General features: G+C 42.5%; 1 protein-coding gene across 1 annotated transcript in view; it reads right to left on the reverse strand.

Annotated features, from left to right (window-relative positions):
* Positions 1-5,550: 5,550 nt before the first annotated feature.
* Positions 5,551-12,081, reverse strand: part of PSME4 (proteasome activator subunit 4) — a 115,505-nt gene continuing 108,974 nt past the window's right edge. The window contains exons 44-47 of the mRNA XM_019500772.2: positions 11,154-11,316; positions 10,568-10,701; positions 7,675-7,814; positions 5,551-7,188 (exon numbers count right to left, since the gene is read on the reverse strand). Of these exons, the coding sequence (XP_019356317.1) occupies positions 7,680-7,814; positions 10,568-10,701; positions 11,154-11,316 (432 nt within the window). The 3' untranslated portion in view covers positions 5,551-7,188; positions 7,675-7,679. The remainder of the gene's footprint in view (positions 7,189-7,674; positions 7,815-10,567; positions 10,702-11,153; positions 11,317-12,081) is intronic.

Consider the following 12,081-nt stretch of genomic DNA (forward strand, 5'->3'; position numbering starts at 1 on the left):
CACCTGGACAGGTTAGAAAAGTGGGCAGTACACAATAGGATGCAGTACAAGGACAAATGCAGAGTGCTCCACCTAGGGTGTAAAAATATCCAGCACAGCTATTGGCTAGGAAATGACCCTCTTACCAGCACAGAAGCAGAAAGGGATCTCAGAGTCATGGTGGACTCCAAGATGAACATGAGTCGTCAGTGTGACGACTGCACAGTGTGACAACTGCAAAGCTAACTGCACTTTATCATGCATCAGCAGATGCATGATAAATAGAACCAAAGAGGCGATACTTCCCCTCTATGCAGCATTGGTCAGACCACAGTTGGAGTACCGCATCCAGTTTTGGGCACTGTACTTTAAGAAGGATGTGAATAGCCTTGAAAAGGTCCAGGGGAGGGCCACTCATATGGTAAAAGGTTTACTGGCTAAGCCCTATGAGGAGAAACTAAGGGACCTGGACCTCTTCAGCCTCTGCAAGAAAAGGTAGAGATGATTTTGTAGCCGCCTACAAATTCATTAGGGGGACGCAGCAAGGGATTGGAGATGCTCTGTTCAGCAGGGTGCCTCTTGGGGTAACAAGGAACAATGGTCACAAACTGACAGAAAGCAGATTAGGCTAGACATCAGGAAAAACTTCTTCATAGTAAGGGTGGCCAAAATTTGGAATGGGCTTCCAAGGGAGGTGGTGCTCTTCCCTACCTTGGAGGTCTTTAAGAGAAGGCTGGATAGGCATCTGGCTAGAGTCATCTGACCCCAGCACTCTTTTCTGTCCAGGCAGAGGATCAGACTCAATCATCTGTTGAGGTCAATCCTTTCCAATCCTAGCATCTATGAATAGATGGAGGAAGATGGATCACACTGGAACAGCACCCACACCCCTCTCATTTTTTGTTCCCCAAGCCAGAGTAGAGACCAAGGAAAGAAAGGATGCCTGTTTCCCTCAAAAAAAAATCAGTTTTACTATACTGCTAGGATTGCAATACAGTAGAAATATTGAAGGAGCCGATAGTTGCAGGAAGAGACACAAAAAGCTACGGATCTCAGACAGGGGAAATGTTTAGGATATGAAATATTTTATGGCTTGAAAGAAATGGTGAGACATGACTGAAGCCAGCTAGTGAATTATGTAGCCTTCAAATAGGATGCTTAAGGAAAGCCACAAAGATGGGCAGATTCATCAGTGAATAAAAAGATACCCCATAAAACATTTCCCACTCTAGGACTATTAAACACACATCTCATTTGAAGTGGTCCCGATTAATCCAAACCTGGGACAAGAGGGGCAAGCACAGCCTTTTACACACATACCCCTGGTCACGCCTGCCTCTCTGACAGGCTTGTCCTTCTTAACTTGAATGAGCTTTATTCATAGCATGGGGGGAGGAGAAGAGGGGCTGAGGAAATGTTAGGACATTTTCTCTCTGGTCTTCTTCTTGCCTATGACTTCAGAAAGTTGACTCCTCTGACCATTTAAGTGTAGATCCATTAATATTACTGCATTCTCTGGTACTTTACAGATACTTGAAGTGGGACAATAGACAGATACCAAGCTTGAAGTCTTAAGACTTCAAAAACAAATTTTAATAAGCTCAGGTCACTAGTAAAGAATGCCGTGAGAGACCAAGGACCACAGGTAAAGGGAGTATGAGAAGAATGGTCGTTCCTTAAGGATACAGTCCTTAAGGCTCAGAGAAATTCCATTCCCTTATGGAGAAAAAGTAGCAGAAGGGTCAAAAAAAACCCTCTTGGCTAAGCAGGAAAGTTGCAGCCCTCCTACAGAAAAAGAAAGAGGCATATAAACAATGGAAGCTTGGGACAGCCTCTAAGGAAGACTACTTGACAACGGCCCGCACTTGTAGAAACCCAATTAGGCACACTAAGGCAGAAACCTAACTAAAACTAGCTACAAGAATCAAGTCCTTCTTTAGCTACATGGGGAGTAAAAGGAAAACTAATGGGAGTGTGGGGCCACTGCTCAATGCCTGGTTACTACCACTCAGGAAAAACCGCAACTCCTAAATGACTACTTTGCCTCGGTCCTTCACAAGACCAAGGGGAACAACATGCCAGGTAGGGCACAGAATGAGCAGGGCAGGATTGACACTGTTCCCACCATTGTCATAGAACTGGTGTACAATCAATTAAAGAAATTAGACGTATATAAAATCAGCAGGACCAGATGAGCTCCACCCAAGAATACTGCAAGAGTTGGGTGAAGTAATCGCAGAGCCCCTGGCAAAAGTCTTTCAAAAATCATGGGCCTCTGGAGAAATCCCAGAGGGCTGGAAGAGGGCCAGTGTTATGCCCAACTTCAACAAGGAGAAGCATGAAGACCCGGGAAACTACAGGCCAATTAGCTTAACTTCTATTCCAGGGAAAATCCTAGAAACATTCAAACTTGCAGAAGGCATGATACTGAGTGACAGCCAGCACAGCTTTGTCGCAGGCAGGTCTCGTCTGACCAACCTCATTTCTTTCTCTGATCAGGTATCGCCTGGATGAGAGAAAAGCAATTGATGTCTTATAACTCGACTTCCAGAAAGCCTTTGACCTGGTATCCCATGAGGTACTGATCAGAAAAGTGGAAGATATCAGGCTCAACTGTGGCACCATCAAGTGGGTGCGAAACTCATTGCGGGGTAGGATGCAGAGAGTCCAAATGAATGGATCGGTGTCATCCTGGCAAGATGTGGGCAGTGGAGTACCCCTGGGGTCGGTACTTGGTCCAGTGCTGTTCAATAACTTCATGAACGACCTGGGTAAGGGGGTGAAAAGCCCATTGGCCCAGTTCACGGACGACACCAAGATATGGGGTTGTGTGAACACACCCGCAGATACAAGCAGACCTAGACAGGCTGGCATGTTGAGCAGAACGGAACCAGATGAGGTTCAACCTAGAGAAATGCAAAGTGCTGCATCTGGGAAGGAAGAACCCCCAGCACACCTACAGGCTGGGCATCACTAACCTAACCAGCACTACACATGAAGGGGATCTGAGGGTAACAATAGACCGCCACCGCCCCCCCCCCCCCCCCCCCCCCCCCAGCATGAATACGAGCCCGCAAGCAGCACAGTAGCTGCTAGGGCCAATAAAACTCTGGCATGCATCAATCGATGCATCTCCAGTAAATCCAAAGAAGTGATTCTCCCACTTTACTGAACATTGGTATGGCTGCAGCTGGAGTATTGCATCCAATTCTGGGTGCCACACTTCAACAAAGATGTGCTAAAGCTCAAGAAGATCCAGAGAAGGGCCACCTGCATGATCAGGGACTTGCATGGCAAGCCCTATGAGGAGAGACTGAGGGATCTCGGACTCTTCAGCCTAAAGAAAAGAAGGCTGAGAGGGGACCTGATTGTGGCTTACCACTATATCAGAGGTGTGTATCAGTGGCTCAGTGAACAACTGTTCACCAGGGCACCCTGGGGGAAAACTAGAAACAACAGCCACAAACTCCTGGAAGATAGTTTCTGGCTGAACATTAGGAAAAACTTCTTTACAACTAGGGTGTCCAGACTATGGAACAAGCTCTCCCCAGAGGTGGTGCAATCATCTACCCTAGAGGTCTTCAAGAGAAGACTGGACGGTCACCTGGCTGGGGCCATCTGACCCCAGATGCCTTTCCTGCTCATGCAGGGGGCTGGACCCAATGATACTTTGTGGTCCCTTCCAGCCCGATGATTCTATGACTTGCATATCTGTAGGATCCTGGAACAATAAGCTTTCTCCAGGAAAAATGAGAAGCTGACTTACACCATAATGCTTTGAGAAGGTATCTGAGACAAGGACAGATCAAGTTAAACCTCAACTGCATATTATATACTTCAGGGACATTACTTTGAATCAGTTATAGGTATGTTTTATCCCACGAAATAGTTACTTTTTTTTAATAGGTTTTGTGCTTTACCAGGACAACTGTTTAAGCCAAGTAATTTGCTGTTGCTTTGTAGAGTGTCCATCCTGGTCAGTGGTATCTGCTTGTTCCCCAGATACTATGAATGTATCCTCTGCTGTTCCATTTCTTCACATATTATCAGTTCCATTTCTATACCAATTCCTTAATCCAGCGGCAGTTGGCCAGCTAAAAATGTAAAACTTTCACCTTTATAAAGCTGGCCCAAGGTCAACTTCCCCTGACCTTGGCTCAAAAAATTACAAAATACCTTTTATTCTATATGGTGCTTAAGAGATCTGAATCTCTGATTTTAAAAGTTTTCTTAGTGTATCCACTGTTGAAGCCTGAGGTACATTTCAAATCTCACAACATAAGCAAGTTCAGACTTCACAACACTTCAGGAGGGAAACAAAGAGGGAAACAGCTGCTCAAGTTCTAGGGAATCAGTGAGCGGCATAGGTAGGGAGGGACCCTTCAAGACAGTACAGAACCAGTATCTTCATAAGGCTTTTAGTTATAATACTATTGGACTATAATACTATTGTATTTTGGTGAAATGTTCACTTTCGTAAATACTAGGGCTGTGGGAAATTTCGCCGCCCGTTTCATTTTGAGCTCGAAACAGCAAAATCAAAATGAAACGAAGGGCTTCGAAATTGCCTCAAAACAAAACGAGGCTAGGTGAAATGTTTAGAGTTTCGAAGCAGGCAGCAACCAGGTGGTGGGAGACAGGGGAGAACCAGCGCTGCACTTCCAGCAGTTCCAGGCTTAGCCAGGTGGGGAGCACAGCCCCGACTCTCCCCACCTCCTGTGACTGGGGTGGGAAGTCAATCACAGCGCAGGGGAAGGGAACTGAGCCCCGGCTCAGTTCCCTGCTCTAGTGCTGCCTTCCCCAGCCTGATTGCAACTCAGCCCAGCTGGGCTGAGTTCCTTGCCCCAGCCCCATCTAACCCTGGGGAGGAGAACTGAGCAATTGGGCTCAGTTCCCTTCCCCAGTCCCAGGTGGCAGCACCAGCTTCCCTCCCTCATCTGGCAGGCAGATCTGGGTCAGTCAGCCTGGAGAACTGGCACAGCTCCAGCAGCCATCCTGGGGTTGGGCCCCAATCTGCCTGCCAGATGAGAGAGGCTGTTTTGAGCTTCCCTATTATAGCAAATGGGCAAAACGTCAACACAGTGTTGAAACAGCCTCACTGTTTCGATGAAGTGAAATGAAACAGCTGTTTCTACTCTAAATTAAATTCGAAACAAAATGCTGTTCCCACTGAAACCTCAAAAATCTAGTCAAAACAGAACAGTGCTATTTTGCACACCCTTAGTAAATACCAATTGTGCCTGCTTCAAATTACACCCTGGATTCAAATTAATGCAGTACTATTCATTCACAAGCTGCGTGATGTTAAAACAGTTTTCATAGTCTAGTCCCAAGGTAAAGTATTTCAGTGGCTGGTGAAGAGGCTACATTTATACATACAATAATATCAAATGACTTTAAAACACAAGTGTATTATTATGTGTATATAATGCATAAACTCTTACCAGAGGAAAAGCAGGTATGAAGAGGATTTGACACAAAATCTCCAGAGAAATATCAGAGCAGACAAATCTACATTCTGGTTTTTTACACAATTAATGTCTATTTTTGAAAAGATGAAAAATGCAGATGTTACAAACAATCCATTTATTGGGTTTTAAACTAGGTACACGATTGAAATAATTTTGGCACTACGCTATACAGTGGTTACATCTGTGTGCTGACGTTTACTAAATACTGTACTAGGAACACTGCTGTGCTTTTAAGTTTGGATTGAGTCACATACTCAGCAGGTAGATGATTCAAATTGTATCATAGTGTTCCAGTTTGGCTGTATGAAAGATGAAACACACACCAACTTGGGAATTTATTTCAATGTAGGAAGTACCTTGCATTCTATAAACTTACCACATCAAAACATGTGATGTCTTCATTTAGAGATGGCCACAAACATTGCATTAAAAATCTGCATCAGATATAAGTAATGAGATCAATGAAAACCCAAAACAAAATAAAATCTCTGCCTTTTAGACATGGAAAGATATTCTGTTAAAGAAAATAATTTAAAAAAAACTAATGGCATTTGATTTGATACAAAAGCCAAAACCACTATAGTATTAACATCTAAGTGTGAATCTTTACAAAATAATCTCACAATGGTGTTATGTAAAAGGTTGCAAACTGTACAATGTTTCATCAATGCAATGCCTCTACAATTTATACAGTCTTTTACATCTATGTAACACATATTACACATGTCATTAAATAGCCAATAGATATCAGTCTCTGAACAAAGTTGCAGGCAAAAAAAAAATAAAAATAGAACTTCCACTATCTTAGCAGTCTCCCATTTATGCAAGGGATGCTTGTTCAAATAGCAACTAAGAGTCTTTGTAAATGAGAGTATCTTGTTTAAAAAAAAAAAAAGTCAGCCATTCAGTGCTTTTATGCACAAAGCATATATTCTTCATTCTATTAATTGAAACATTGCTTGAGACAAGAACTTCACATCTATGGTCTCTATTCATCTGAAAGGATCCCCAGCCTTTCCACCTGCCTTAGAAAGCTGCAGATGGTCATAGTTTTGTGTTCTGCACCTGGTTGAGCTTCTATTAAAACTCAACTAGGCCACGGAAGTTTTCCCACTTCCTGCCCTGCCGATCTAGGCTGCAAAAAGCAGAATGGATATTTACATTTATATAGAGATTATAAAAAGTAATCCAGATCTGAGGTGGATTAAATGATACAGGGCCATCATCTAATGGGTGCTCAAACCCACAGTGAAAAATAAATCCTTTGTGAAAAAAACTGGCTCCTGGTCTTGCAGGTCAATCAGATAAAAAGTTAAATCAACCAAAATTGGAGAGGTTCACTGAGAAGGTTCTGACTCACACAATCCTGTGTGTTCTGCATATTTACTGCTTAAAAATAGCTGGGGATGTGGAGGAAGAGAGAATATGAGATAAGAGAAGAGACATCCGGCTTAAGCCACTGTGCATGAGAAATAACTGCAGTTTTGTAACACAGGCCAGTGACATGGTACTTTGTAACATGTCAGAACCAGGCTCCACAGATGCAGTTATGGAAGACTGCAAGGCTCTCATAGCTGCTCCCTGTGGAGCTGGAGTTCTTGATGAATAGAGCCCTCTCAGGACTTGAATATTCGCATTTAAAAATAGTTCCAAAACCAAGTTCTCTACACGATAAATTAGTTTTGAGTTTCCTTTATTTTGCGGAAATGTTTCTACATCCTCATTTTCCAAATGAAACCTGAAACAGAAATAGTTACAAAAAAGTTAATACTGTAGAACAAAATAAAAACAAAAATAATTTCCCTTCAAAACTAACAGTTTCAGCAAACAGGAAATCAAAGTTATACAAGCCAAAGACTTGTACTTGCTCTTAGGGTAGGGTGAAGTATAGAGAAGTACTTCAATGTTTCTTTAGTGATGGGTCCTGTGACAGACGCTCAAGGGGAAGCTAATTGGCGAAGGGGTGGGAGCAAAGGGGGACCACAAAAATTTAGTCAAAAAAAGGGTAAGGAAGGGAATACACAATAAACACACAGCCGATCATTACCAGTCCTTAGCCAACAGGAGATGCTCCCCTGAGCTGGATAAAGTGTTAGTTTGGAGAGAACACTCTCCTCTGGATTTGAGGCCCTTTTCCTTCACTCTGTTCAAGTAGATGGCTACAGCAGATTTCACAAAAGGCAGCAGTGTTTCCCCAACTTAACCAACACACATGCAAGTTTACCTTATTTATGCATAATAGCAGGGTGATACTAAGAGGTCTGTAAGGACAAGCAGCTGGTCATCAGTGAACTGCTGTTTGTGCTCTTGCCAATTGTCATGGTGGGTCCTCCGGAAATTGGACAGTGTTTTCTTTACAGTCATCTGTGTAAGAAAAAAAATATTTTTATGAAATCATTTTACATATTTTAAATCAAGGGAAGGAGGAGTGTCCAAGGGATTATAGATCACTCCATCTGATCTCAGTACCAGGAGAGAACATGGAGAAGGTTAGTAAGGAAATTTCCAAGCAACTGAAGGAAAACAAGGAGATCCAAAACAGTCAGCATGGATTCATCAAAAGCAACTCATGCCTAACCAACTTGATTTCCTTCTGTGACAAGATGAAGGGCTCTGTGGATGGGGGGAAAGCAGCAGATATAGTATATCTTCATTTTAGCAAGGCTTCTGACACCAGTATCCCATGACAATCCCATTAGTAAGCTACGGAAATACAGACTAGATGAAAGTATTGTAACACAGATACACAACCAGTTGGATCCATGTGCTCAATGAGTAGCCTTCAATGACTTGATGTCTAGCTGGGATAAGATGCAGTATAGGGTTCCCCAGGAGTCCATTCTGGGTCCAATATTGTTTAATATGTTCATTAACAGATTTGGAGGATGTGAATGAGTGCACATTTGATAAATTTACAGGCGACACCAAGCTGGGCAGAGATGCAGACATTCTGGGGGTAAGGCTAGGATTCAGACTACCTTGATGAATTGGAGAAGTGGTTCAAAATCAACTACATGAAATTCAGTAATGACAAGTGCAAAGTCCTGTACTTAGATGCAGAACAACTGGATGCACAAATACAGACTAAGTAATGATTGGCTAGGCTGTGGTACTGAAGAAAAAAGACCTGAGAGTTGGAATGGACCATAAGCTGAATATGAGCAGACGCGCTCTTGTCGCAAAAGAAGCCACTGGTGTACTGCGTGTCACTAGCAAATCAAGGAAAGTGATCTTTCCATTCTATTTGGCACCGACAGGCCTCATCTAAAGCACCATGTCCAGTTTGGGGCTCTGCACTTCAAGAAAAATAGGGGCAAATTAGAAAGAGAGCAACAAAAAAAATGACTCAATCTGGTAAACATAACTTATGAAGGAAGACTCATTTCTCTTCAAATGACATCTGATGAAGTACATTTCTACCTAAGGTCATGCTTCAGACCCAGGCTAGGAACAGATGTTTCATTTGTCCCAGGACAAGCTGTCCCAGCAGAGAAGAGTCCCAGGATTGGCATGTAGACACACTGCTCTTCCAATCAGGGTTTAATGAGCAGTCAAATGCACTGCTATTTTTCTGCCACTGATTCAATGATGCAATCCTAGGACAACTATTCAGATACACTTTATAACATCCCAGTACAAACTGTTAGCACTTCTTATCCCACAAACTTTTTTAGGGTTTGTTCTGCAACAAACACGGATGTCTGAATGACTGCACTTTGTCCCAGGATAAAACAGTTTCTTCCGGGATAAATACAACATTCATTTCTATGCTCAGTCTCTAACCAACCACCTGGCCTGCCTTCTGCTTAATTTCAGACAGAATGTGGATTACCATGTCTATCTTCAAATTGAGGAAGAAAAAACCTAGAATTATTTAAAGTAGGTTACACAAACAGTTAGCCTCAATGGTTGAGTCAAAGATGATCATGCCTTGAGCAGGGACCTGAACTAAATGACCTGACATTCCTTCCAGCTCTACTTTCCTATGATTCTATATCCATCAAAAGATCCCAGGAACAGAATAAAAAAATATTTTAAATGCAATAGGAAGTGCTTACAGTTTTGAAGAAACTGCTGCACTAGAGTGTGTATGCATGTTGGGATTTTTTTTTTTGAAGCTATTAAGGACCCCAAAGAAGTATCCAATCTGGGCCTCAGGTTTCGTATTTTTGCAGCTCTAGTTTTTACTTCTTATCTCTCAATCAGTAGTTGCCAAGACTCATGAACCAAGGGCACCTTTTGCAAAATTTTTGCAAGCCTGAAGCCACTTATGATACGGTCTAAACCATACATAAGTTAAAACTGTTTTCTTTCTTCCTCTTGAATTTCAGTTTTATTTGCACTGGCAGTGGGCTCAGGTGCCACTGAACCCAAGCCCCAAAACAATAATTTTGGCTCTCTCCATATGAATAATTTGCAAGGAAGGCTGGAGACGGATCATTTAAGGAGAGGTTCCAACAATTATTATTAGGAAGAGAGAGCAGGACACAGTCAGCAAGTGCTCCCTCTTCCCACTCCACCTTCTGGAAGTAGAAGATTAGAGGCTTCATGCTGCCCCCACCCTCCTGCTGGAACCAGCATTCCTGCTCTCCAAATCCCTATCCATGTGTACCTCTCTGCATCTGGTCTCCTAGTTCCAGCAGGGGTGATTCTCTTAGAGGCAGGGCAAACAGGAGACAGTTCACTGGCACCTGTTCCACGCCCCCCCATTTGGGGGAATTGTAGGGAAGCAGAGCCACATTGACAGTCTACTCCACTCCCGACCTTGCCAGAGTGGTAGTGGTGGTGGAAGGGGGGAGTGGAGCTGCAGGTCACCACAGACCCCTGTCACACCCACTTGTCAAATAGCAGGCCACTGCATACAGCTAAGGTGGTATTGAAGGTCTCAAGCTGGGGTATGTGGCAGGGCTCTATACATGCCTCTGTGTCTAAAATATTCCATTTTTTAAGTGCTTCAAAGTGCAGCTTCACTTTGCAGTGCTTGAAGTGTTGCATCTGCTCCCACCCTCTGTAACGAATGCACTCGTTCACAGCCTTTCATCAGAGGATAAGCAGCATATTTTAGATTTGCTATATTAAGACAGAAAAAGGAATGGATTAAGAGTAGGTGTTCTTACCTCAATAGGCTGAGGATCATTCAGATGAGCACTGAGGTCCATCAACAGCTGGGGCATCCAGGTGGGTACATCATAGGGACTTGACAAAATACACGCACTAAGTCCTAGCACACCAGCATGGCGCTTAACCAAGTCTGCAATGGGAAGACAATAACAGAGCTGTGGCAGTATATGCTTCTAACATTTAAGATACGCTTCCATGGCAGACGCAGACCAAACTTCACTGTCAGTAATTCCAGCTCTTTCATTATTTTTAATGGAAAAGGCACACTGTAAAATCTACATTCCCTACTTTACAGCCGTATACTATTATTTATGATTTATGCTGCAAGATTATTCAATGCATCTATTTGAAATCAGGATTTTACAAGCAGGTCTCCTTCTCCCTGTGTCATGCACAGGCACAGGCAAAAGCAGAGACTGATGAACAAAAATCATCATGATGGTTTACAAACATTTAACTGTAAATCTCTATAAGCAAACAACTGCACTGGGGGGCATGCTCACATAATCAGCTGGTGAAAGAACATAGAACATTTTAATCTTCCTTAGCCAGCTTTTTAAAAGGTAGAGCTTGGTTTTTTACCTCCAGAAGGAATGGTATCTGCTACGGTGCCAGGGTCTCGTTTTCTCTTTTTTGGTAACCTCATCTTGCAGAGCTGTTCAAAGTGAGTCTGCATGGGACCATCCATAGTGAGGAAGTTGCACTGTAACAGACCACTCAGTGTGGTAGCAGCCATTTCTCTCACCTGTGATAAAAGAGATCAGATGCATCAATTCCCATTTAATGTCACTGCCACCCTTTTGAGCCTGTCAGTCAGGTCACTGTGTTTGAGAAGTGTTTCAAATTTTATCTCCTCATCGTCACAGGGCATTAAATACCACCATTAATATTAAAATGGTCACTTACAAACAAACAAGCAAGCAAGCAAACAAAATTGATAACCACAATACACCTGCAGTTAAAACCTCTCCTCCTACAAGTAGCCAAAACTAGTGATCTATGCCCCGAGCCTTTTTTTGGAAAGGGTGGCATATAAAATTAATCATTCTTTGCTCCCACCATTTACTTAACTCCAGCTTTAAGCAACTTACACTGTAAGCTATGTGATTTTTTGAACTGCTAAAAATATTACGTGTATGCTGACAAATATGTCCTCTCAAACAATTTACAATGCCTCTTATTTATACCTTTTCTACTGCAGTAATATCACAATTACAGAGATACCTGCTTTATCCATTAATATAATCACTGTATTAAAATCAGTTTACATAGGGAACACGTAGATAACTTCTACTCTTCCATATTTTACTCACTCCGTGTGGAACACAAAAGACCTGACAACAGCAACATCATCTTCCTAGTGTGCAAATTTAAAAATGTACGTTCACAATACAGATTATTCTAGGTGAATGTTGTGAAGCTGTCTACTGCACAGAGAATTAAAGACTAAAGTTACCTCGTTTCTAGTCATAATGCAAGAATTCTATGGCATCTAAGTAATAAAACTGAT

The sequence above is a fragment of the Alligator mississippiensis genome, chromosome 1 (genome assembly GCF_030867095.1).
Source record: "Alligator mississippiensis isolate rAllMis1 chromosome 1, rAllMis1, whole genome shotgun sequence".
NCBI classification, from domain to species: domain Eukaryota; kingdom Metazoa; phylum Chordata; order Crocodylia; family Alligatoridae; genus Alligator; species Alligator mississippiensis.